Source organism: Drosophila grimshawi, unplaced genomic scaffold (genome assembly GCF_018153295.1).
Source record: "Drosophila grimshawi isolate 15287-2541.00 unplaced genomic scaffold, ASM1815329v1 contig_44, whole genome shotgun sequence".
Classification (NCBI taxonomy): domain Eukaryota; kingdom Metazoa; phylum Arthropoda; class Insecta; order Diptera; family Drosophilidae; genus Drosophila; species Drosophila grimshawi.
Genome location: NW_025063240.1, coordinates 7,223,446 through 7,249,073, shown reverse-complemented (window position 1 = coordinate 7,249,073; position 25,628 = coordinate 7,223,446). Strand labels below are relative to the sequence as shown.

Genomic DNA, 25,628 nt, shown 5'->3' with positions numbered 1-25,628 from the left:
AAAGTTTTTCATTTTGCATAGTTTGTTAATACTCAACACATATTAAGTGACGAATTTATTTAAAACATATTTATTTACAAGTGGAAAGAAGAGACTGCAAAAATATCTTATCTAATTTTAAATAAATTCAATTGTAATTAACTTATTACCACTTACATAAAATAAATATATTTATATTTGAAATTCTCGCCTTTTGTTTTCACACAAAATATAATACACAAAATTTTGTACACATAGATAAAAATGATTTAATTGTAAAAAAAGGTCAGAATTAGAAAAACCTTTTAAGCGTAAGCATAGAGTATATTCTAGGAAAGTATTCTAATATGGTTTTTTCGTATATTTTTTGGTTGCTACGATTTTATTTTTGCCGCTTTCAATTTTCACATTTTGCTGCCAATTTAATTTTTTTGCTTCCCTTTTTGGTGAGCTGTTTGCATAGCTGAAATTGTTTTTTATTTGAGGTTGCCCGCCCCCGGGAGCAGACAGACAGCCAAATAGACAGACAGGCGGACAGACAGGCGGACAGACAGTCGCAGAGTCAGTTCCCCAGTCAGGTATCCATTTCAAATTCCCGAGGGCAACGACAACCTGCAGATACTAACGAGTAAACGTCGCTCTGGGCGTTGAAAATTGCATGTTGGCAGTTTTCTTTTTTGAGCTTTGAATGGCGAGGAAGTGACAGAGAAAAAGTTGGAGAGTATAACAAGTTAGCAAAGCGGTTTGTAATTTGATTGCATATTTCGACGCGGATCAGCATCTTTTAATCTGCGATTTATTGTCTGCAAAAAGCAATGAAAGTATGGAATTAAAAGTAATTTGAAATAAGCAAGCAAAAAAAAAAAGAAATCATTTAATCAAAAAATTCAGGCCCTGAAATTCAAAGCCATTTTATCTGTTTGCTTTAGGTTTTACCATGCTATAAGTACTTAAAGAGCTTTACAACAACGATAGTATTTATTTTATTCGGTTTTCTGCACCTAATACACTTAATGGAAATCTTTGCAACTTTTTTAATGACAGCCCTCGTTTCTAGCCAAGCGGTGCATCCAAGCAAATTGATGGTCAAGCGAACAACTGTCGGCACCACAATAAACGTGACTATTGTTGATAAATGGTGAGTGGACGAATAATGCAGAATTGAAGTCAAATTTAAAAAGATTATCTATTTCATACAAGTTGAAAACTTAACAACGTTGCACTTGACAATGAACTCACTTAGATAGTTATGTTATTACTAATTTGATTCGTCTTTTTTTTTGGGTAGTACCGAAATCTACATTATAGTTTTTGCTGGCACCAAATATTAATAATTTTCAAAAATGTATAGTGAAATAGTGAATATCCACAAAGATTTCTAAGTTACCTCTGATACTGTGTTCATAATTTAATAAAGACTAAACAGAATTAAATTTGCTGTCAATGTTCCTTAAAATCAGATAGTTAGCTTTTAAGAAACCCTTTCTAAACAACATTCGAAATTGATTCCTGTGTTACACATCTAAAAAGTAGAATAGAAACCTACACAAAACATTCACACACAATGATCAAAACCGAAGATCGGGAACTAGATCGAGCCCTGACGCTTTGCAAGCTCATCCAGAGCGATTTGCTCAGCTGTGTTGGCCTCGTGCAGCGCTTGGATCGCAAATACAACGAGCCGGATTCGAAGCGAGCTGGTCAACAATATTCGGATAGAGTAGGAAGGAAGTCACATTCATCATCATCGTCATCTTCATCATCGTCTTCATCATCATCGTCGACGCTCAGTTCGGGCATGTCGTCCAACATTTCGCAATCGTCGCTCAACTTGTCCAGTTCGGAGGGTAGCATCAACAAGGCACGTGGGCGTACCTCACATGAGCTCTACTGTATCTTCACCGATCTGAAGAGCAAGTGCATCCGCTTGCGCCGTGAACTTGAGACGACAATGGCTCAAACGCATCGCCTGACGGCTGTTAGCATGCGCCAGGAAACCGTCCAGCATCGCATGCTGCGACATGCGCAGACTTCAGAAGCATTCATTTGCAAGCACTGGGGCAATAATATGGCCCAAAAGCGGAGTTATGCAAAGTCGTGGCGATTGAAGGACTACATAGACCGGCCGACTGTACGAAAAACATAGTTTTTTTTTAAGGAGTTTTCGAAAATTGTTGAGGTTTTAATATTGGAGTGATTTCTTTTCTTTTTTATAGGATTTATTACAGATTTGTACATGTTTTTCTTGTATTGGCGTGCAGCTTTACACATTGTAGGCCAGTTTGAATGGTATTATTAAAAATTACTGTCACCATTAAATAAGCGTCAACTTTGCCCAACTTACCCAAAACTCATTTGACTTGGCATGAAGATGAGGCAAAAAGTTTTCCTCGCATCGCTGTCTTTAGTGACAACAAGGATGCAAATAGAACACACATACCTTTCACATATACAAATATCTGCACACTTCCACATTCGCGTCATGCTTCGAGCGTAAGTTTTTCATGTACATCATAATGTTGATGATGATGATGATGACAAGAGCAACAACATTTCAACAGTGTTTACGGCCGGGAACTCAAATACTAGCAGCATGAGAAAAACATGAAAAATTGCCAGCGCAAAAGTTCAGATAATGTAAATGTAAAAGTAGCCAGGACGCAACTTTTAAGCAACATTCACAACTTGCTTCATTTTGCATTTTTCTGTTCTTTCTTCATAAAACAAAAAATGAGGAAGAGAAAAACGCTGGGGCCTTAAAAGCTAGCAAAGTCAAAAGACGAATCCCGCACTTAGTTAACACAATACACTTTCTCGTCCAACGAGAGAGGCAACTGGCCAGTAACTGCAGGGACATAAAACAGAAACTTTGCATATTTCAAGCAATATCCACGAAGTAAAAGCAATGGACTGAAACAAACAAATATTTACAAGCAGTCGCTCCTTGGCAATATTCTGTTCTCATTACTGCAAAAATGAACCAATCATCAAGATTTTAGTTCAATCCTTTAATTTTAGAGTACTCAACTTGTGACTTTAAGACGGTGACAAATGATGTTGGAAGAAATCTTCCAATTTGTTTACTCTCTCTCTCTACTATTTAGTTGGGAAGCAGCGTATATAAAGTTGCACTTGAGCTTATTCAGCTAAAACAACAAGAACTTAAACTTAAATGAGTAACAAGTATTCAGTAGGAAAAGTGTAGCAGCTTTAACATATAAGTAGCTATATAGCTATGCGATCAGCAGTTTATCTACTTTTATATTTAATTTGTAATCCGAATCAAAACATACACCATTTGACCCGTCTCAAGTCCTAGCTCTTAACTCAATTTCTATATATATTTATTTTGCACACATACAAAAACCCTGCATTGGAACTGTCATGAGTTTTATTTATAATACAAACAGCTTTGTGGTATGCCATTAAAATCGGCTTTATAGCATTGGTTTTGCCAACTCTCTCAGAGGCACCATCAATTGATACGAAATGGCAATTTATTAGCTCTTTAATGGAGACCACAAACTGCAGCACTTTCCAAGTGGGTTAGCACGAAAGCTCAACACTTCAGTGCACTCAGAAGGACTTTAGCCAGCAACACTTTTCTTTAATTTGTTAAGGGCCATTCCTTGGAAGCTTGAGGCGGCTGTGAAACCCGTCCACTGGTAGAGACAGCAGAAACTCGTAATCTAAAATCAAAGTCGAAATTTACTAAAAACCGCCAAATTGTTTTGCACGTTTGCACTTAGTGTGTGTATGTGGATGTGTGGGTGTGAGTGTGAGTGTGTGTTGCTTAATGGTTACTCGTTTGTGTGTAACACAGCCCTGGCAGCAAAATGTTGGCCTTTGTTCAATACCAACAGAGAAATTTGCCTTTGTTTGCTGTACTAGTATGCCGTCCAGAGGCCGAGTCAGGATTGGGGCCGTAGTCGGGGCTCTAGCCTGGCCTGGTTCCGTTTGTTGGCCCTTTATAAAGGATTTGCCATTACAAGTTGTTTAATTAAGATTTCCTGCGGGTCTGTCGGTCGCTCGCTTCAAGTGTTCAATTCCAACCGTTGCCAACGCTGCCTTTGTCTATTGACTAACCAAATGGCGCAGCAGCAGCCAGTCGAATGAAGAACAATGAAGACAAGGTCCTTGGAATATGCGGGCTGGCCAACAATAAATATGCCATCAAAATGACAGTCAACCCTAAACGAACTAGTTATTTAGCTATGCATGCTTATGGTTTATTGAGCTTGTTCTTAGGCTGTTGCTACAACTTGATGACAGCTGCTCATCTTCAGCAAGATTAAAAGTAGAACATTTTTATTATCGAAGAGTTCTTTGTTAGTTAAATTTCACTAGATGTCCTTTAACTGGTTTATAAATGGATGTAAGTAAACTTCCGTTTTCCGTCTGTCTGTCTCCCCTTAAAGATATTTTTAAGTTCTTTTTGAGTAGTTTTACAAAAGTGGCAAATCGCTTCATTCGATAACCGAGTGAATGACGCATCAGCGAGACCATAAATAATGTCTACCAATTCACAAACAATTCAGTCCTCAATATGTAATTTCTCCTCAGGACACGTTAAGGACTTCCGTCTGAATAAATATTTAATCAATCAATTTCGACGATTTCTTTTGGCTCGTCAAATACGCACATAATCTGAATGATACATTTTTATCCAACAGTTATAATAATAATCATTCGAATAATGATGATGATGTTGCTCCTGCTTTTGAGGGATAAAACAAGTCAGACACATAAAATTGATTTGATTGAAATGTTAATTTTGTAGGAAAACCGACAAAAGAATTTTTGCAGCTGATTACCAGAAGTAGCTGGCAGATTAAGCAAATACATATAACTGGACAAGCTCTCTGAAGCTCGTTGAGAGCCTGTCTATAATCCGACTTAGTCATTTTCAATGGTCTAATGACAGTGCAGCTTTTGGGTATGTAGTTGAACGTTTCCGTTTCCCTAACTGTGAAACTCATCAGAGAATATCCGCTTTATCATTGCTCGTTTGCATCAGTTACTGTTACTGTTTCCGTTACTGTTTCAATTTCGATTTCGATTTCATTTTCGTTTTCAATTCAATTGATTTTTCAATGAAGGCGCATTTCCCTGATTCGGGCTCCCAGTTCTCGTCCGTGCGATTATCAGAAATGTTATTAGTTTTTCCTGCTGCTTTTGACAGATACTTTGAACTTGTGTTGTGTTTGATGTGTAGTCGATATTTTTTTAAAGTGTCGTATCTTTCGTTGAGTGACATTTCACAAATGACATATGTTTCAATTTGTGTTATTTTGTAACCGAATTTCATTTTCGAAGGACATTTTTCAATGTGGTTGTGGTTGTTTAAATTTACCTTCAATTGAATCAAAAATAAATTTGTTAATCCCTTCAGCTTATTCTGTGTAACTGCTGTAACATTTTTGAACTTTTATACAGTTATATACAGTCAAATATATTACTTTTGACACATATTTGTAAAGCAATTTAAGACGAACAGCTAACTGAATAACTCACTTCAATATTCATCACTTAAATAATTATTAAAATAGTTTGTGGACCTGCATAACTCATTCAATAATCTTTCCTTATTTAATATTTTAACATTAAAGCCAACGGCTTTCTGCTAAATAGTAATTGCATCTAATAAAATATGTAATCCCAATTAGCAATCCAATTATAATGAGCCAACACAGTGCTCCAATGTTTCACTCCCTTTCCCTCTTATTTAAATATGTATTTCATTATTCTCACATTTTCTTTTGCTGCTTTTCAACTGTTGCAAAGTCAACTTATCCATGAAAATTGCGGTTCTGGAGTCGGGGCGTAAATCGCGTTGTACAGCATAGCTGACGGTCATCATTAAATAAAATGACTGAGCAGCTGCCACTGTTGCAACGAGCGAAGTAGCAAAAAGAGCAACATCAAAAACAGCAACTTGAGCAACAATTGTAAATTCCAGCTTGAAAGAACTGCTATTGATAATCATATTTTGACAGCTTCTATTATTGAAATTTGTCGCCTGATAAAATTCTTTTGAAAAATAGCATTTTTGTCATGCTACAAGCTAACAATACAAATATGTATCATAATTTTACTGATAGAAATATTTTATTGTTGACTTGCACAGCTCTTACAGTAAAGTCACAAACAAAATTCAGTTGAACACTCACAACTCTACTTTATTACAAGTCCCAAGGCAGATGCATAAGCAAAGTCCTCCTCTTTGCATATATTTTGACTTATGTATGTGTTGGTTCCATGGCAAAGTTTAGCAGGAAAATGCACATGATAAACTGTTCTGGTAGTTCACAATGGCCTGCAGCAATTTTATACTTTTTGACTTCTTCAATGATAAGCTATTTTACATCCGTCAAGAGAAACTAACTGTATTGTGTTTATATCCTACAGTCAATTTCTTCTTTGTGGTTACTTAGGTTGCTTTCATGTGTTGGTATAATTTCTTTAAAAATTTGTTCAAATAAAATATTACAAACTGTTTTTGAAAATGTGGATAATTTTTAGAAAAAGTTGTTTAACAACTTATTTGGTCTGTGAAGGATGTGATTATATTAACTGAAGCTAAGACTTGGTCTAAAATTTGATGGCATTTGCCACATCCCGCAATAAGATCAATTCATTTTTAGATTATCTTTCATTTAAATTTATAATGCATTACATTAAATTTAGTTGAAGTATAGTTTAACATCAAGTTCTCCAAAATTGTTCTACCATAATTAAACATAAGAATATAAACCAAAATTAAGTAAACATAAAACTGAAATCGATCCATTCTTTAAAAGTTTGATGCCAGCTAAGGCTCATTAGTTAGCAAACGGATCCTTCTCAATGGTCTGACAGGCCACAGAGTCGCCAGTGCGTTCCACGAGCATTTTAAGTCCTGGCATGATAAACGGATCTGTTTGAGTGGATCCATTCTCGAGCAAAGCTCGCTTATATTTACTACTGTCTGCAGTATTATTGTTCGAATTCTTGAGTGTTCCTTTCAGGCTTAGAGTGATATTGCTAATGAGCTCTCCAATGCGTGCATTACGTTCGATTAATGTGTCCTGTAGAAAATTAAACTGGTTAAATTCAGGGCCAGAATCATCACTTTTTCCACACTCAGCGCGATCACGATCCTTGCTTGCATCTGCATCGGCAGTCGGCAAGGCTGTATTTCCAATAGATTTTTGAGACATTTTGAATGTATTTCAAACAGTTGCCAACTCTATAGAATTGTCAATATAATTCAAATTCAGTTCAGCAGCAATAGTTAGCTGGAAACATTAAAAGCAGAGCCTGCTTAGTACAAGCTGAACAAAATATATATATTCACAAATTTGTGAAAGTTATCATAACCCGCTTGCTGGAGTTGTGAGTACAGGGTATACGCCTCATAAAATCATAGGAAATCAATTAAGAGACATAGTTTAATACTCACAGAGGGTGGCAACGAGCCATTGTCTCAAATAAATCTCAAACATGGATAAAGAGCAGTGGCAGGAAAGTGCAGCAAACGAAATCCATTTCTATAAGTTCATGAGGCAAAAAGGCGGAAGGCGCCAACGCAGCATAAGACAAAGACCAAAAACCAAAAGACGGAAATGCAGAATTCATCTCCCATTTCGACCTACTTGAAAACAGTTTCAATTGCTGTTTGCCAACGCGTTGGTTTGCCAATGTTCCGCATACTCGTAGATATTTTTCCCTCTTTTTTGGTTGTGGGAGGGACGAGGGAATTTATTTGTCGCCTGAGCTTTAAGCCTCTCAGCGTAATAAAGCAATAAATCTACACGAGCAATACTCTGTGGATATATATTTCCTTCATCGAAATGATGCTTATATCTTTGTTGAGCTCAGCTTAAATACCGTATACCCTTAATATTTTCTATATAAGATGGATTGCATATGTCTTTTAAGTATTTGTTTTTACGTATTTTCTTCAACAAAAAAAAAAAAGATTGAATAATGTGACATTGTCTGAATGCAATAAAATTCACTTAAGCTAAACTCATAGTTCGCTGAACATAACTTGATACTTAAAGTTAATGTTGTGTCATTAAACCTTAAGCACTATGCAACACTTCCTGCTGTTCTTCGCTCAGTCAATCAATTACAATGAAAAGTCCATCATATGGCGTCTAATTGATGATCTAATTGAACGCTGCGAAAAACAGCAGACGTGATATGTGGCCTAACAGCTGTGCACATCTAACACAATAAATAACCATAATAACTACTTGTCTTATAACGAGCCTAACACGCCCACATGGCTGCATTAAAACGACATCTTCTCGAGATAAATGCGAAAAGGTCATGCGAGCATTCCACGCGGACCACTCACTTTGGATGAGGCATTGACATTTGCTTTTTACATACCCTGTACGAAAATGATAAAAGACATGATGCGCTATATTCTCCATCAAAAGTCGAATCAAATTATTTACTGTTGTGGCAAAGCAAAGTCATAGATGGAAGGTTTACAGGATATTTAAAAGCCAGCTACTCTCGACTCACGAATTCTTGTAGTTTTTTTTCATGTCTATTTCTATTGTTTTTGCGCTGGGTCTGCAGACGTCGTGACATTATCACAGAGATACATAAAAATTCCGTAGGTGAACAAGGTGAGCAAGGGCAAAAGTGGAAAAATAAAGTGAAATTATGTTGACTTATAACAACGCAAGAGGTATAAGTAATGGGCACCTGGCACCTGGCTGCTGTTTGTCTTTTGTTTTGGCAAGAAGTGAAAGTGACTTTTGGCATGTCTTTTTGTAGTTTTTACATTTGTCTTAATTATGGGAGATGGGGCAAGGAGCAAAGGACTACTCGAGTGCCACTCGGATAAGACAAAACAAGGGCCCCTTTTACCTCTCACCCCTCCTATCCAGAGTGCCACGCCTTGCGTGCGTTTGACAAGGCGTTAGAAGTCGAAAAGCTGTAGCTGAGTAAAGATAAGGACAACACTTGCTGCTTGCTTGTGGCCAAGTTGCCGGCATCCGGTTTGCTTGCTTTTTCATCCAGCTGCTGTTCATATCCTTCTCTAATTTATACGGCTGTCTGAGTGCCAGTTACGGTCTATGTATGTACGACTTTGGTCTCGTATGGAGCTCGCAAATTTGTTATTACGTTGAATTAAACTTGAAAAATGTGTTAATGGAACCGCTGGCTTCATACACTGTGAGCGCTGGGAATGAAGGCGGAGCCTTAATTAAATTCCAACAATGATTTTCGTATTTTCCTTAGAGCATTGCAAAACATTGGGCACCACATGGCGTATGCGTGCAATACATTTGTCTTGGGCTTGGCTCTTTAAATGCTTTTGTTTACACATTTAATTTGTTCGAAGCAATTGTGAATTTGTTAAATTGTGAACACTGTGGCAGCAGCTGCAGATGATGCAATTGAGTAGCAATTGTAAGCAGCAGCTGCTATCATGATATCTATTATAATACCCTTGTTATGGGATTATACAATTTATGAGGGAGTGTGTAACAAATTCAAAAATAACTCCAAATTTACAACGTGTTCTTGCTTTTTACAGACAAGATTATAAGCGGTTTCTTTAGGTATGTGGGCGTTATCTCGCCTCAAGATTTTATTACTCAGTTTATTACCAACGTTTTATTATTGAAGCATTACAAAAAAGTTTATCATTTTAGGAGTAAATAAATTATTATTATAAAAAATGCACTTTGAATCCCACTATATGATTAAGATTGCCAGCGAAATATACAGATTTTATTGCAGTGTATTCATATATCTTGATTTAGGGTAACTTATGTGCTGTTTTTTCTACTTTTTATTTTTCTCTTGCTAAACATTTGCCTTTTAAATGATTTTGGAATTTTACACGCATGCGAAATGAAATTTGCTGCATGTGGAATGTGAAGCTGCAGTTGAAGCAGATTGTTTGCATACAAATAATATATTTCTAAAAAAAAAAACCCCTTCCGTTCTTAAAGCAAAATTTGCTTTCTGATTCTGCATTCGCTTTAATAGTTAAAAAAGTTTTTCGGTAATTAAAAAAAACTGCAGATTAACGAAGATAGGCAGACAACATTTGCTTCACGTATCACTGCACAAAATGAAATATTTGTACGGTTTTGTTTGTGGCTAGCTGCTGCCAGATTATGGTTATCCTTGGCTTACATTTCTCTTCTCAAATATTTAGCAAGAAAATGCATAGATGTAGATTTAATTTACAAGCTAAGAGAGAAAAGAGCAATGTTAAGCTTAGCTTCCCACAATGTATCCAAAATTTCTTCAAATATCATTTCGAATGCTTGAAGAATGTTGAATAGTAAATCTACCCTGGAAACCTAGTCTAATTTTGCTTTATAGTAAATGCGAATAAATAACTATACTTTTATACAAAACAAACAAAGTTGTATGCATCTTTCTGCACAAGAAGAGTATTCGAAGATCAATTTTGTTGTAGTTACTCATTTCAGTTGCTTAAAGTGTCATAACTCAGTTGAGGCAGCTTTTCAGCATTCACTCAACGTACTTTCATATTTTCCCAACACATTTAATATCGAAGTATTTTCGCATCCCTTTCCCTTTTTTGTCTTTATGCCCTATTCATTCAGTGCTGCTGCTGCTCACTTCGCACCTGCTCTTTAGTTGCGTTACTTTTCCCAGAGCTGTTCGACCGCGTTGCAGGTTAAGTGAATGTTGGTTGCCCTACTCATGAGTTCGAGGCACTGAAGTGAAATGAATAAAAGTCGAGCAACAACTCGCTGGATATAAGCTATAACCGTTGTCAGCGGCTGAGCCGTTATAAATACAATCTGCTGTTGTTGTTGCTCCTGTGGCTTATTACATTTTGAAGTGCACCTGCATATTATTTATTAAATGTTGTTTAATAACAGCAATAGCTTATGCTTTATCGGGGTAATCAAGGTCACTGGCCATTTTGCAACTACCACTTTTAATCAGCCATACGAATTTTGCAGTTCTTAACAACACAGCAATCCATTTTCACACTTCCAAAAGTTTTCCATTGGGCATTCCTTTTATATCATTTGTTTTTTTGTTTTTCTTTTTTTGAGCAAGCAAATTTATACACACCGCAAAAGTTTGCGTTGCACATGGGAGAATTTGCATGCGAATTTCTATTTGCGATTCAACTTTTCCGAGTGTTGATAAAAAATAAAAAAGACTCCTAAAAAAAAAAAAAAATCCAGTTTCACCATTTAGTGTGCCATGGAGCATATGAAGAGGCATCATAATCATGATGATGATGAAAACTACGTTTGTGGAAATGAGTAAACAAAAGGCAAAGACAACAAAAGTCAACAAAAACCTAGATTTGTCTTGTGTCCATTTTTTAATACTCTAACAGACCGTATAAAAGATTAAAAAGCTTCACTTTTGATATATCAGTTTATTTACAACAATCTGAATTTCAATTGATGGAGTTTAAAATATATTGCTAAATTCCATAGTATTTTACCAAAGATAAGGTTTATTTTCTTCAGAAACTCGGATTTTGGGGAGTTTACAATATAAACTAGATATGTACTAAGGGACTGGCAACTAATTTCGATGCCACAAAATTATTATAACCTCTGTAAGGGTATTAATAGAAAGATACATGTATATTTCTTACGAAGTTTTTTTTGTTAGTTTTTCTATCATTTTCTGACATGCGTTTTGTTTGTTTTTCTCCAGTCTAGTGTCAACGCAGCTATTTTTGTTTGTTTTGCAAAGGATACAAGTTTTTCTGTAGTTTTTCGGGCAAGTTAGAATTTTTGGTAAATGTGATTCAACTTATGTCTATGGACACCAATGGGAAAATGATGTAGGAAAGAGAAGAGCTTTTGGTTTCCCTTCTTGAATCTCCTTAAGTGCTGCTGAAAGCTAAAAAGTTTGACGTTGTCGGTTGCTTTTGTGACAGTTGATTGCCCAATGCTTTTTTGTGTTCAAATTCTGAAATATGAAACAATTTTTTGTGAGGGTTAAATATTTGCACTAATAGACAAAATACCTATTTTTCAAATTCTACACCTGACTGGGCTGATATTATGAATCTCGCTTTGAAAACGAATTGCGAAGTATTTATTAACAGTTGACCTGAAATGGAACTATTCGCGCACATATAAATTAAAATGGTTATTAAATGCTTTCACATTCTCACAAGTTTCTGGCGGATTCCAATAAGTTTCTTACACAAATTTTGCAGTCTGGCATAGGCACTTAGCATAATCAGAAATTTAGGGAATTGACCAACTGTGCTGGCAGCTCATTTCGTGGCCATTAAATTAAATTGAAAGTTTGTCCAGGCAAAAAAGTTGCTGCCGACTGATGATTTATTATTATCAACGCCAAGAAAACTTTTCCATAGCCAAATGATTAAAAAAAAAAACAAAAATCCACTGAGCAAGTTCTTAAGCACAAAACTACTCGCAACGCGATGCACGCGCTTCTTTTGGCCTGTCCCAAAACTTGAGCCTTTATCATTATTTGCCGGCAAATTTCTATGTCAAATTGTGTGAACTTTTTTCCCCGACCAGTGCCTGGGACGACACTTTATCATGTCTCAGTGCTGTCGCTGACCGCCTTTCACAAATTGAAATGTGCCCGCGTCAGTCAGTCAGAGTAAATGAGGCAAAACGCAGCCGCAGTCACAGCGGGTCCCAATGCCCACAATCCTAGTTCTTACATGGTATTAAGTCGAGCAAATCCTCCCACCTCCCACCTTCCCACACCAAAATAAAAAACAACTTTTAAAAAGAATACCAGCTTTTGATGAGCATACTCTGTATACATAATATAGGTAAGCAAGGGTATATTCTGTACACATATTCATGATGAAAACCAACATCAGAAACAATTATTGTATTGTAACTAAAGAAATATATAGTTATATTGATGTATTGATATACATATATATCTGTTATATCTGTTGTCTCTTTTTACAGGACATCCGCTAGTCGAGCATGTTGTCGCTTTACTTTTATTTTTCTTAAATTTTGAGCGATGGCAGATTTTGCATTTAACTTTCGAATGTCGTTCGTTGTCCGCATTTGACTAATATTTGGCTTAAGTGATTTTTGACATCACGGCCTTTTGCCCTGCAGTATTTTAATGGCCCATGTGTACCGAAGGCTTTGTGCTTCGCTAAACCGTAATTTGAGTTTGACCTAAGGGTCAATGCGGCGTATGCGTAATTTGCCAGTGCAAATATGCAATAGGGACGAGAACGATAAGCTGCTTAGTATTTTTGTGTAATTAAGCATGATATTGAATTTAACACAGAATGTTGGCTGTGATTTCGCGAGTTATAATGCTGTACTGCTTATGATGAATACTTTATGGACACTTTAAATTTCGAAACGCTAAGAGACTTGTGTGTGTGTTTGCGTGTACAAAAAAAGCCTTGGTATGTGATTAAAAATTGACATAGTCTAATTCTCTGCGCAACCTCAACGTGAGACGCAGCTTGCCAAGTTCCTTGTCGTATTTAGCTTGACATCGATCCACATCCACGGAATGGGGCAGCGGCAGCTTCAATCTATATAAAGCTGTGCCCAGGTCCACTTCCTTTTCGTGCAGTGTAAGGGTCATTTTGTCGGCATCCATTTGTTCATCGGGCAGCGCTATCTCCAGTACGAGATCTTCACAGCTCGCCGAGGCTCCAGTGCGTTGGCCCATCTAAATGTAAAAATATGTAGCTTAGGTACATCACGCAGACTTGAAAGGGGTTCGGTGCAAACCTGTAGAAAAACATCCTCAGTGCCAACGGCCTGGCGATAGGTCATCGTGTATTCGGGGCACTTGCGTGTTTCCAAAATATCCGCATCTTCGCGCTCCTGCGCGTCTTGCCACTCCTCAAGCGTAGCGGGCTGTGACTTTGGCGGCTCTTCAAGTGGCGTGGCCACCAAATTTGGTTTTTTCTTTCCACCGGACTTGGAAGCAGCACCAGCTGCCTGGGGCCCAATGCTACCAGGTGCTGGAGTGGGAGGGGCGGATACATGAAGCGTGAGTTACGGGGATACTTCTTATTCCATTTACTTACTTTGCTTATGCACCACAAGAGATTCGCCCTCATCCTCGCTGCTGCTGCTGCACTCGATGCCGCCCCTTGTACGACGGGGGTTCAGCAATTCCTCCAGCTGTCTCAGCTGGTCGGGATTGTCAAACACCGACATTGTTCTCTCCTTTTTTATTTATTCCACTCTTTCAGAAAAGTTATTTCTCCAGCAGCTTTTATTCGTATGCACAGCTAGAGGTTTCAATGGGGAATGAGATTTTACAATAGATTGTTTTCCGAAAGCTGTTTCAAATCGATTTTCCGCCTACTTTCTATTATTATTATTTATTCCTTATTTCGTTGCTAGGCTTGGGTTAGGATACGGAAGTTACGGGAGCAGCTGTTAGTTGTTTATTTTGTTGACCAGGCAACGGGCTAGACAGGGTTGTCGAGAGACAAAATAAAAGATCCTATGTTGAAATATATTTCATAGCTAATTTTAAGGAGTATTATATAAGATAGAGCTACAAGATTTTTACTTGTAAAATCATAAAAGCCACCAAATATTTAAAATAGAATTTTTCGTTCACAGTGTATATTAATTCATAAAATGTCTGTATACAAGTACCTACAAGAATTTTTCAATTGTTATGCTATGCAAGTTGAACTTTGTTTGAAATTACTAATTGTAGAACGCGACTAACAAAAGTCATAAAAATTTCAACTGTTTTGTTCTTATCTGCAAAAATTAACTAAATGCATAATTCACTGTCAAGGATATCCCATGCCAGAGCCAACTTTTGTCCCCCATTTAGGCATTTCAATTAAAAACTTGCTGCCATTCAAGGAAACTTTTTGCCAACCGAAGCGACTCTCCCTGAAAACATTCGGAAACTAGTCGGGAAAAATGTATTTCAACAAGAGTACACAATTTTTCACTTGTCAAAAACAATTGTTGTATAAATTGTATAATTATTGTTGACCTTCATTGGCTTTTTGGGTCTGCATATTTTTTGTCTGCTCTGGCCTTGGCCGAAAATTATGAACAACAGTGAAACAACAAATTTGCATATTTCACGCCGCCGTTTGGAAAGGACTCTAATTTAATAAACAAAACGGGGTCGAGAAGTATCCGATTGGCCAAAAGTCGAAACCACATCCGCGTGTTAAGTGTAAACAACATGACTCCGACTACCAACACTGTAAGCCCTGGCCAGCATGGGGCCACAAATCCTCCGATTGCAGTTGAATGTGAAGGGAATTTCATTGTAGTTCTTTGTTGTTGTGGCTGCTACCAATGTTTTTCATCGTGTCGGATTCTACGTGTTTAATTTGCTTAACATGTACGTTCCACACAGCACACCGTAAAAAAATGACATTGACAACTGACCCAGTTGACTAGCTTTGTTTAAAATTAACATACTAATTTAATTTTATTTCCTATAAGAGTGGTTTCCCGAAATTCTTAAGATATGCGAACTACGAATAAACACAAAAGAATACAATTTTGTTAAACAAATTATTATATAAATGATATTTAATTAAATTAATTAACAAATATGATTGGTCTTATCGTATTTCCCAAATTTTATTGTTAAAATTCATTAGAACATAATTATAGTATTTGGCTTTTTGAAATCAGTTCTGCTTATTTTCAGTTCTGCATGGAAAGTCCTTCAGCTTAATCTAGCCCAACCAGCCTCATATCGTTCAGCAAGGACCGGAACTTTTTAAATCAATTTGAATGCCATGTGTGCAGTATAAACACATCACGTAACTGAGATTTAACCTTGTTTCGCACATTCAAGATGGTCTTACATCAGATGGCCCACATCAGATGGACACATCTCCTTGGGGGGCTCACTCAAAATCCCAGCAGACACACACATAGATACGAGACACTGTCCGATGCATGAATACATATGTAATTGTGATTTGGTCGCAATGAACTGCAATCTGTAAGGATGCGGGGAAAATTTCCTTTGACTGCCAGTTGGTTGGATTGTATCCGGGTACCAAACAAGGCCCAGTCCCAAAAAATTACAGTCAGATGTCAATAGCACGTAGCGGCATGCCACATGGAGGCACGCAGTGAAAGTACAAGTGAAAGTGGCGCCTCAATGCCCCCAAGAACGCAGCTGCTACAAATTTTACGTATTTCATTTTTGTTTTTGTTGCTGCTCTTTACTTTTTGTCTGCTCCTTTGAATATGATTTGTGTGCTAAAATCGCTCCAGCTGGCGTTCATTTTTTTGGTGCTTGCTTTCAACAAAATATGTATAAAACTCGCATTCTAGTTTGTCACAGGGTTGGGTGGCAGGGTGTAACATAAAATGTAATTAAGAAGGCATTAAGTATCATGCATAAATCATCGAAAACTTGCACACTTATGCTCATAGTGGCGAGTGTTGAGTGGGGCGCGGTTGAGTGGTAAGGTTCTGTGCTCTTTAACACATGTGGAGGTGTCAGATGGAGGTGCAGACTTGTATAACGCACTACATCTGATACCGAATGAATGTGGTAGACATTTTGTGCCATTAGAGACGCCCATTACTTGATGATGGAACAGCAACCAACAAAAACAATGTTTTAGAATCACAGCCAAATTCTACGTCATAGATCTGGGTCTGTTGATTGCATTTTCGGGGCGCCGCAGTGGCGCACAATTTTTTTTTTTTAATATTTTACAACATTGAGTGCACAGCGACAAAAGGAGAACTACTTCCGGCAACAAAGAATATGTTCCACAGCTCCTCTGCACTCAGTCGGTCTGATAGTACATGGATGTGTATGTTTGAAATGAATGCGCCTAGTTAAACAATTCCCACAACAACCACAGCTGAGCAACAATGATAATATACATTGTTAAAAAAAAAAGAGAAGCAGGGAAAAGAAAACCGTACACAATAAATGCCATTGCCGCACAGTTGAGCTTGTGCAGTCAAGCGATGCAAACCAGCCAAAAAATAAATAAACAGCGTAAAAATAAAGCTAAACAAGCCAAGTCAGTCGTATCAGCCATAAGACTAGACTCACCCAAACTGCAAAGGACCCACCAAACAAAAATACAATTCAAAACGCGCACGCTTATCTTTAAGCAGCGCACATTTTAAAGTCCGTTGGAGCACGAAATGGACTAAAAAAAGTACAAAATTAAAATGCTGCAGCAACACAGACTTGGCCCAAATCTATGCCGAACAGATCTGGCGACCACAGAACAGTCAGCATGCGTCCCATTGCCCATGGCCATTGCCACATTGGCCATAAACCACCAAATCGCTCAAGAGCGAAACCGAAACAGAAAGAGAGTATGCTGGACAGACAGGAAGAGAGACAGAGAGAGATAGAGAGAGAGAGAGAGAGAGAGAGAGAGATGGTAAAGAGTAAGAGTCGAATTGGAGAGCTCACAGCTGTTGGTGAGCCATATGCGGAAGCTTCTATTTGCTTTGTGATTGTTTGTAAACAAGTTGAAAGCTTTGCAACAGCTGATAGTAGTTGCATGGCACAGTGGTTTGGATATATGCAAAAATGTTATCAAATTAAAATCTTCAAAAAACAGCAAATCAAATTTTAAAAATCGGAAGAAGTTCTATTAAAAAAAAGTGCACTGGAATTTAATATATTTCCTGCACGAGAAGAGCTTATTAAATATTATTAAATAGTTAACATTAACTTGATTTCTATTTATAAAGCGAATCTTTTTATAGACTTAAGTCTATTTTTAATTGAATAAATCAAATTAATTAATTAATAATTATTAAATTAAAAATTCAAATAAAAAAAAGCAAGAAGAGAAAGTAATCCTAGGCAATTAACCTATTTATAATCGCATTTTTTTTTGCATTCGTAAGTAGAACTTCAAAGTTAGAATTAGAAAGGTCAGACATATTTTCTCACCATTCAGTGACCTTTACATCACTAAACAAAATAAATTGGGACAGCAAAAAGTGAAATGTGCTCGAATTGAAACAGAGCGTAAAAATATTTAATTTAACAACTAATGCACATTTGTGAAATGACTGGATTGGTTTGGCAATTATCTAATAAAAACAATGTATACATATTAATGCAATTATCAAAGCCAACGAACGAAAGTCAATTAAATAAACGACAGAGATCCCAATTAAGTCCAAGCTCGTGCAATTTGAACTGAAATCGGAGACGAGCTTCGGCAAATAACGCACGTAACGGTAGCAAACTGTAGAATAACTGATTGGAATACTTAAATAGATCTACATATGTATGTAGATAGTGTGGTATCTGCGAAATCGAAAGGCAGCCGATATTGAAGGGTCTACAGCTCTTTGATCACTTACCTTTCTTTTTCTCCTGGTCTTGCGTTCTGGCAACTTTCGGCGCAACTTTTCGCGCTCTGTTTGATTGGAAAATAGATCCTCAACACTGCTGCTGCTGCTGCTGATGTTGCCCTGCAGACTTTCCACATCCGAACTGCCACTCGAGTCCAAATCTAGCCTCGTCATCCCGGACTCGGCATCCCGCTGACGCAGCACACGATAGTCGCTGGCATCGCTGACCGCGCTGCTCATGAAACGGTCGTGAAATGATTTAATGATGCCGGCACTGACGCTACCAATACTGCTGCGTCCATGACCATGAATCCCAGCTGCTGCTGCACTGCGTCCGCCGTATCTGCGTCGCTTGTCCGCCCTCTGTCGTGCACTGAGCTTCGCTTCGAAGGCGGTCTCCGCCACGCTCGTTGACTGTGCACCCATCATATCGAAAGAGGCCTCACTCGTTGTAAATAATGATCATCTATTCTTGGATATCAGTTATGCAATGGGTGTTGTTGTCGTTGTTGTTGTGGCATTATGTTCATTCAGACATAGATTCGCTTTATGCACTCCTGCGTTTTCCAACTAGTACTGTTACCAATTACCAAGTATTTTGTATTTGGATCTGCCAAAGAGAAGTGGGCGAAAATTTGCATGTTCAAAATTAATAAGGAAATTGGAAAGCTGCCCCGTTGCAGTTTCTAAGTTTTTCTTTTTATTACCATGGATTGTTGACTTTATGGCCAGCACATGTGAGTGCAATATGAGAAATAGGAAGTGGCAAGTCAATGGGCTCAGAGCATGCTATTCAAAGATTAAGCAATGAAAATACCAAATATGGTACTCAACTGGCTGTCATCCTATCTATTGGCATGAGTCGCTTATGGTAAACTTAAATCAAAGCTTTTTTTAGAGCCCATAAAATGTTAAAACGAGAATTTTTTTATTAGTCTTAAGAACAATAAAAATAATGATAAGTCGAGCTTATACTTTGTGTTCTTTGCTTCTAAAATACCCTGCTGTTTTTGCGATAATGTTATCTTAGTCATTCTGTCACCATTATCATTCAAACTGAATTTCCAGTTTAAATTACTTAACTGAGCCTTTCATCCGCAGAATCGCAGGTATTTTAAACAAGAATAAATGCAGAAAATCAACAGCTGTTGCGCATTTTTGTAATTAGGACATGTATTTTTGTATTGATGGTTGACGGTTGACTCAAACGGAGCAGAAGCTGCCACATTAAATGCAAATTAACATTGCTGTATTTTTATTTCATCTTGCCGCAGGCAGGGCAGCTACCAAACGTGTTTCCACCTCGCCTTCTACTTCATCAACAGATTGTTAATTCACGTCTTACAAAAAAAAACCAAAAAAAGAAAATTAAAAATAAACGACAGCAACGGAGTTTAACATGAAAATGCAAATTGCAAGTGAAAAGCGTCGGAAAACATAAAAGCTACAAATGATTTGGAGTAAAATGGGAGTACCACTGCTGAGGCCCTTATATGTTGCAGAAGGTCAATGAATTGATAGAGGAATGTCATTGTTATGATGACAACGAATAAATCCGTAAACTAACCATATTTATTGGCACACATAATATATTATTTTAATTAATCTTTAATTAATAATTGTATTGACTTATATATCGACAAGTTATGCAAATCAGAAATATTTTTCCGTATGTTTAAAAAGCATTTACTTCTTCACATTTCATATTTCAATTTGTTATTCATATTCTTGTAAATTATGAAAAACATGAAACTAAAATTGTATTCATGCAGTTCCCTAATTCTAAAATTACTTGCCTCAGGAAATGTTCACTAAAAAGGTTATCTACCAATTTGATAGCCATATTTAACCACTATTTAAATTAATTGAAATTCTCACGGTGTATTGACGGTGTTAAGCACGATAAGCAAACGCTAAACGGACTGTGCCCAGAAGCAGTGCTCGACACACGCACACACGCACACACACACACACACACACACACACACACACACACACACACACACACACACACATAAGACAGGCAGACTGAGCGGGAGACTCTCACCAAGAGGAACCACCGCGACACCATGGCAAACTGTCACATTAGCATATTGAGAACGCAACGGGGCAACAAAAATGTGACTTGGTCTCTGTTGTTTGCCAGTCAACCGACGATGACGTTGACGTTGGCGTTAACGACGACGACGACGACGACGCTGACGTTAACGTTGACGCAGACGCAAACGCAGACGCAAATGTTGACGTCGTCGCAGCGAAAAGCAGGCGCATGCGCAACTTTGTCTTGGCCAGAAGATCGTCGGCCCGTTTGTGTTGGTATCAGTCGCATTGCAGACTTTCGCGTGTGCGGTCGAAAACAGAAATAGAGACTAACCAAAAACAGAGCACAGCACAGCACAGCACAGCACAGCAGAGACGAGACCGAAATAAAAATCAAATAAAATCAAATAAAGCGGAAAAACGAAAGCAAGATCGAAACGAAACGAAACGGATCGAATATTTTGGTATATTTGGGCGCGACTTGTTGACAGTTTGAATTAAGCGCTAAACGAGTGTGAAATGAGAGAAATAGTTCAAACAATACGAATTAGATGCATGTGATTAACATAATTAATAAGTGACGTGAACGGGGAAAGCCTGAAGCTAACACAAAAAGTACACAAACAGACACGAAAAGTCAAGAGAATATTCTAACGGGAACGTTTAGCTGCCTCATTAAGTTATCATTGCATAAAAGCAACAAGCACAAGAGCAACAACAACAACGACAACGACAACAACAATAAATCGCTGGCTAACCAGTTGAAGATGCTGATGCTCCACTTACATCACTGGCCATTAGCATTGGCCATCATTTCCTGCATTGTCGCCGTCTCAACAAGCACGACAACAACAAGAATAACAACACCAACAACACCAACAACAACAACAACAACAGTATCCTCCATACCGGGCAAATATCTGGCATATGGGAACCAGCATCAGCCAAAGAAGCTGCGTATTGCAATTGGCAACGCCAGTGCTGTAGAATCCATTGGCAATAAACCAGTATTCCGGCAAAATCCGATCAAGAATTGGTTTGGCGTCTTTAATCGCAATAATTCGCCGCCGGCACAAGACCAAACAGCGACATGTTCCTGCAGGTGGGTACTAATCAAAAAGCTGTCATGGTCATGAATGCCAACTTCCAGTTAGCCAAGTTAGTTAGTTACCCAACTACAACAACCAACTACATTGGGTGCCATTGTCACCGCATACAAATATCGCTTACAGTTAAAGATACAGATACAATCACAGATGCAGATACATTTTGTGTCTGTGTGTGTGTGTGTTGCACGCCAGCAATTTCCTTAACGCCTCTGCACATCGAATTCTTAAGGCCCACACCCTGCACAAGAACTAAACAGTTACTTCTTATCAAATATAAGTGTTGCACATGAGCTGCATAGGCGATGCCAAGGCATTTTTTAAGTGAGCCATTATGAAAGGAATTCATTCATCAAAGATACAAAAAAAAGACTCCATTTACATTTATTTATTTATTAATATAGCTTATGGTTATATAAAGATCCATCGAGTGTTTGGTAATTGCCTGGCTAATAAAACATTTCCAGTTTGTAGCTAGAAAGTAGCACAGAACAATTTTGGCTTTCTCGAGAACACTTCGTCTTTTGACTAGGAAAATTATATATCAATTTCACGCATAACACATAAAATGTTGCCAGCAGTTTTAACATTTACACACTTCGTCGAAGTACGATCTTTGGCACCAGCATGAAGAATGCTGTGTGTTCTTTTGTGAGTAGCCAACTCAGTCTCTGCCATTTGCCATCTGAGATCTTGGTCTCCGCTTCTCAGTGCATTTGAAAAGCATTCCTTAGATGCCTTCAACAAATTGCATTGCCCACGGCTGTTGGGATGCCAATGGGGAGTTGGCTGGGTCTTTCGCATTGTCAAGTACCCGTGGGTATTGATGGAGTTGAAACTGTTTGCATAAGCCCACACTTCAGGGAGTTCTGCGGAATGTGCTTTTCTCGGCACTCCTTGCTTAGCCATTTTAATGATCAACTCAATTTTGATTGATGTGCGACAAAAGTGTTGTCTAGTTTGAATTAGGTTAGGTCAGTTTCTCTGCAGATGAAGGCTTTCCAACACCTTCGAGGGACTGGATAGATTTTCACTTTTCTTTTGAAGTGTGTAGAAAAGAATACCCAAATTGTAAGTAAATCAAACTATAAGATTACATTTTTAAGATTATGAACAAAAATGTTTACTTCTTCTTGAACTTAATGGCACTATAAAGATTTAAGAGGGCAAGAATTAAATACACATATTATAACAATTCTTTGGCCACATTATTCAGATTGGATTTTAAAGCCTAAAACCTGTTCCATTTCTTGCTTAACGCATTGTGAATCTGTATTTTATATTTTATTTTTACTTTTTTCCGCGCTTAAAATGAAATGAGACTGATTTGCATAAGTTTTGATAACACTCGCTGCGTAGCTTTTTATTTAAAGTATCTCTGTATCTGAATCTGAATTCGGTCCACATACTCGTATGTACATACACGCATACTAAGATATCAGATATATATATATATATATATATTTATACTTTTAAGGTGTAGTTAAGCGCGGCTCAATGCGTCATATTTTTGTTGTTGTCAGTGTGGCAGAGGGAATGCCGCACTCTCTGAATTGGGTCGCGCATTTCATTGTCTTTGCTTTTGCTTGCCGCTGCTTTCGGGACGCCTTCGAATTTGCCTTGGCCACCATTTTGGGGCAATGACTCGATTAAATGCAAAAACAACAATCCCAAAAGACCTCTGCTTGTTGTTCTTGCTGTTTCTTTATTTTTATTTTTATATTTTTATTTTTTTTTTGTGGGCCGTCGATTGATTTGTGGCCATAAAGAAATTATTTAGTATATAAGAGTATATAGCCAGATTGAAGAGAACTCGATATGCTTCCTTTTGCAAACCGGCTCTCTCTGAATTATTTTTAAATGCAGTTGCTTTGTTTCATGAAATCTTCTTTTTTTTTGACAATTATAAACCAGTTTAGTGTAACGACCAATTTATTTATAAATAAGATGGAAAATCTGCAAAACGCTTGGGCATGCCCATAAAACACTTTGACACTTTCTTTATGACATTATTAATGAAGGCTGTTAATCTCAAGGGTTGTTGAACTTTCAGCTAATCAACGCAGATTGTCATTCAATGAACTGTGGACATGGTGGTGGACATGGAAAATTATGTTAAGCTGCAGCACAATATAAAAGAGTTTAAATCAAAATATATATATACATAAATGGGACTCAGCGTTAAAATATTGGTTTCAAGTGGAGTGTGCGCATAATTTATCATGTCGAGAATGCTTTATGAGAATAGCTTGACAGAACTTTCATTCAAGGGTCAAATGAACTATTATAAACAAAACGAAGAATCTTAATAGAATCGAGTGTGCTCTTTAATCACTTTCTTTAATTGTTTAAAAATGCCAACTTAGTGAAGAATGTCCAACTTTTTCCCAAAAGCATTAATCTGCTGAATTGAAATTTGAGCCATTTCGCAATGCTGGCTTAAATGTTAAATTTTTTTTGGTATATTTTAATTTAGCATGCATTTCATTCCTGTTGATGAAGTGGATGACAATCATTTGTTATTGAAGCATGACCACTAACGCTTTCCACTATTGCAGATGTGGGGAGCGCAACGATGAGTCGCGAATCGTTGGGGGAACAACCGCTGGCGTCAGCGAGTATCCCTGGATGGCCAGACTGAGCTACTTCAATCGATTTTACTGCGGCGGCACTCTAATCAACGATCGCTACGTGCTGACGGCGGCGCACTGCGTCAAGGGCTTCATGTGGTTCATGATCAAGGTGACCTTCGGGGAGCACGATCGATGCAACGACAAGGAGCGGCCAGAGACGCGCTTTGTGCTGCGCGCCTTCAGTCAGAAATTCAGTTTCTCTAACTTTGACAACGATATTGCGCTGCTGCGTCTCAACGATCGCGTGCCGATCACCAGCTTCATACGACCCATTTGCTTGCCACGGGTAGAGAATCGCAATGATTTGTTTGTGGGCACACGCGGCATTGCCACCGGCTGGGGCACGCTTAAGGAGGATGGCAAGCCGTCGTGTCTGCTGCAGGAGGTGGAGGTGCCGGTGCTTGACAACGACGATTGTGTGGCTCAAACAAATTATACACAAAAGATGATCACCAAGAATATGATGTGCTCGGGCTATCCGGGCGTCGGGGTACGTGACAGCTGCCAGGGAGACTCCGGTGGTCCCTTGGTGCGTATGCGTCCCGACGACAAACGCTTTGAACAGATCGGCATCGTCTCTTGGGGCAATGGATGTGCGCGACCAAATTATCCAGGTGTCTATACCAGAGTCACCAAATATCTGGACTGGATTGTGGAGAACTCGCGGGATGGCTGCTTCTGCGATGAGGATTACTAATCGAATGCTAATTCTCTTTCAGCTTAGTATTAGTTCTATAGTTGTAGTCTTATCGCTATGCATATATTTTGTACTTTTATATAAAAAGAAAACAGCACAACACAAAACACATCAACTGAATAAAGTTAAAACTGAAGTAGGTTAACCAATCGCATTTTCTCTGGGGAAAACTACACAATAAATGACTACAATCTAACTTTATAAATTCAACAGCTTACAAGCGTTACAAATTCCAATTTAATATTTCTTAAATTAAATCTTCCACACTTTAGACCATCAAGCAGTGCACTGCTTGAGCATGAAAATCGTGCACTGCTTGTGTGAATACTTTGTACACTGCTTGCTCACGTTATAACTGCTTACTTCTCTGCGCTGATATTTGAACTCACTCATCACTTAATATCAATTATTTTATTATAACTATTATTGTAAATTGTATATGTCGGAGTTAATTATATAAATATTTTCTACTTACAGCACACATTGATATATTTGCTTTAAGCTTTGCAAGCTAACTGAGACTAACTTAACAGATTTTCCATTGTGTTGCACATAGCCAGGTTGCAAGCTGTTAGCATACAAGTATGTGTACTAACTTCATAGTTATATTCACATTTGACTTTTCGGTTTCTGTGTGTGAGCACCAAAAAAACAAACAAAGTTTAGAAATACAGCAAAGACAAGCTGTAGGCAAACTGGTTTCGCTACCAAACAGCTGTAAACACAGACACACAGACTCATAGGAGAGATATCTAATGTTAATACTTAATATGAAGAGTAACAAAACACGGCCCAAAAGTCAGACGTCTACTTGGCCCAGTGTCAGGTTGAACGAGCAGAAGACAAATACAGAAAGTGCTATTTACTATGTTTGTATATGTGTACATATATG

At 37.9% G+C, this 25,628-nt stretch overlaps 4 protein-coding genes across 4 annotated transcripts in view; 1 reads left to right on the top strand and 3 right to left on the bottom strand.

The window, feature by feature from the left end:
* The window catches only part of LOC6557447 (venom dipeptidyl peptidase 4), a 68,674-nt gene that overhangs the window by 42,591 nt on the left and 455 nt on the right, over positions 1–25,628 (bottom strand). The window contains exon 2 of the mRNA XM_032743554.2: positions 18,270–18,870. Coding sequence (XP_032599445.1) covers positions 18,270–18,689 — 420 coding nt within the window. The 5' untranslated portion in view covers positions 18,690–18,870. The remainder of the gene's footprint in view (positions 1–18,269; positions 18,871–25,628) is intronic.
* On the bottom strand, positions 6,690–7,180 carry LOC116806545. Its single transcript, XM_032743558.2, has 2 exons — positions 7,107–7,180; positions 6,690–7,046 (listed from the first exon to the last, which is right to left on the bottom strand). Exons 1-2 carry the CDS (start codon positions 7,176–7,178, stop codon positions 6,801–6,803), a joined length of 318 nt encoding a protein of 105 aa, XP_032599449.1. The 5' UTR covers positions 7,179–7,180; the 3' UTR covers positions 6,690–6,800.
* LOC6557382 (dynein axonemal assembly factor 6) lies at positions 13,193–14,201 on the bottom strand. The gene is made up of 3 exons (XM_001984943.3): positions 14,000–14,201; positions 13,698–13,933; positions 13,193–13,635 (listed from the first exon to the last, which is right to left on the bottom strand). The coding sequence occupies exons 1-3, from the start codon at positions 14,130–14,132 to the stop codon at positions 13,372–13,374; spliced, it is 633 nt and encodes a 210-aa protein (XP_001984979.1). The 5' UTR covers positions 14,133–14,201; the 3' UTR covers positions 13,193–13,371.
* Positions 20,737–24,841, top strand: LOC6557475 (venom protease). The gene is made up of 2 exons (XM_001984945.2): positions 20,737–21,402; positions 23,965–24,841. Exons 1-2 carry the CDS (start codon positions 21,068–21,070, stop codon positions 24,734–24,736), a joined length of 1,107 nt encoding a protein of 368 aa, XP_001984981.1. The 5' UTR covers positions 20,737–21,067; the 3' UTR covers positions 24,737–24,841.

Coding starts and splice junctions, on each gene's coding strand:
- LOC6557475 (XM_001984945.2), top strand. CDS start 21,068: ATGCTGATGCTCCACTTACATCACTGGCCATTAGCATTGGCCATCATT. Junction 21,403..23,964: donor ACAGCGACATGTTCCTGCAG/GTGGGTACTAAT, acceptor CCACTATTGCAG/ATGTGGGGAGCGCAACGATG.
- LOC6557382 (XM_001984943.3), bottom strand. CDS start 14,132: ATGTCGGTGTTTGACAATCCCGACCAGCTGAGACAGCTGGAGGAATTG. Junction 13,934..13,999: donor TCTTGTGGTGCATAAGCAAA/GTAAGTAAATGG, acceptor CTCCCACTCCAG/CACCTGGTAGCATTGGGCCC. Junction 13,636..13,697: donor CTGAGGATGTTTTTCTACAG/GTTTGCACCGAA, acceptor TTTTACATTTAG/ATGGGCCAACGCACTGGAGC.
- LOC116806545 (XM_032743558.2), bottom strand. CDS start 7,178: ATGTCTCAAAAATCTATTGGAAATACAGCCTTGCCGACTGCCGATGCA. Junction 7,047..7,106: donor CAAGCAAGGATCGTGATCGC/GCTGAGTGTGGA, acceptor AATTTTCTACAG/GACACATTAATCGAACGTAA.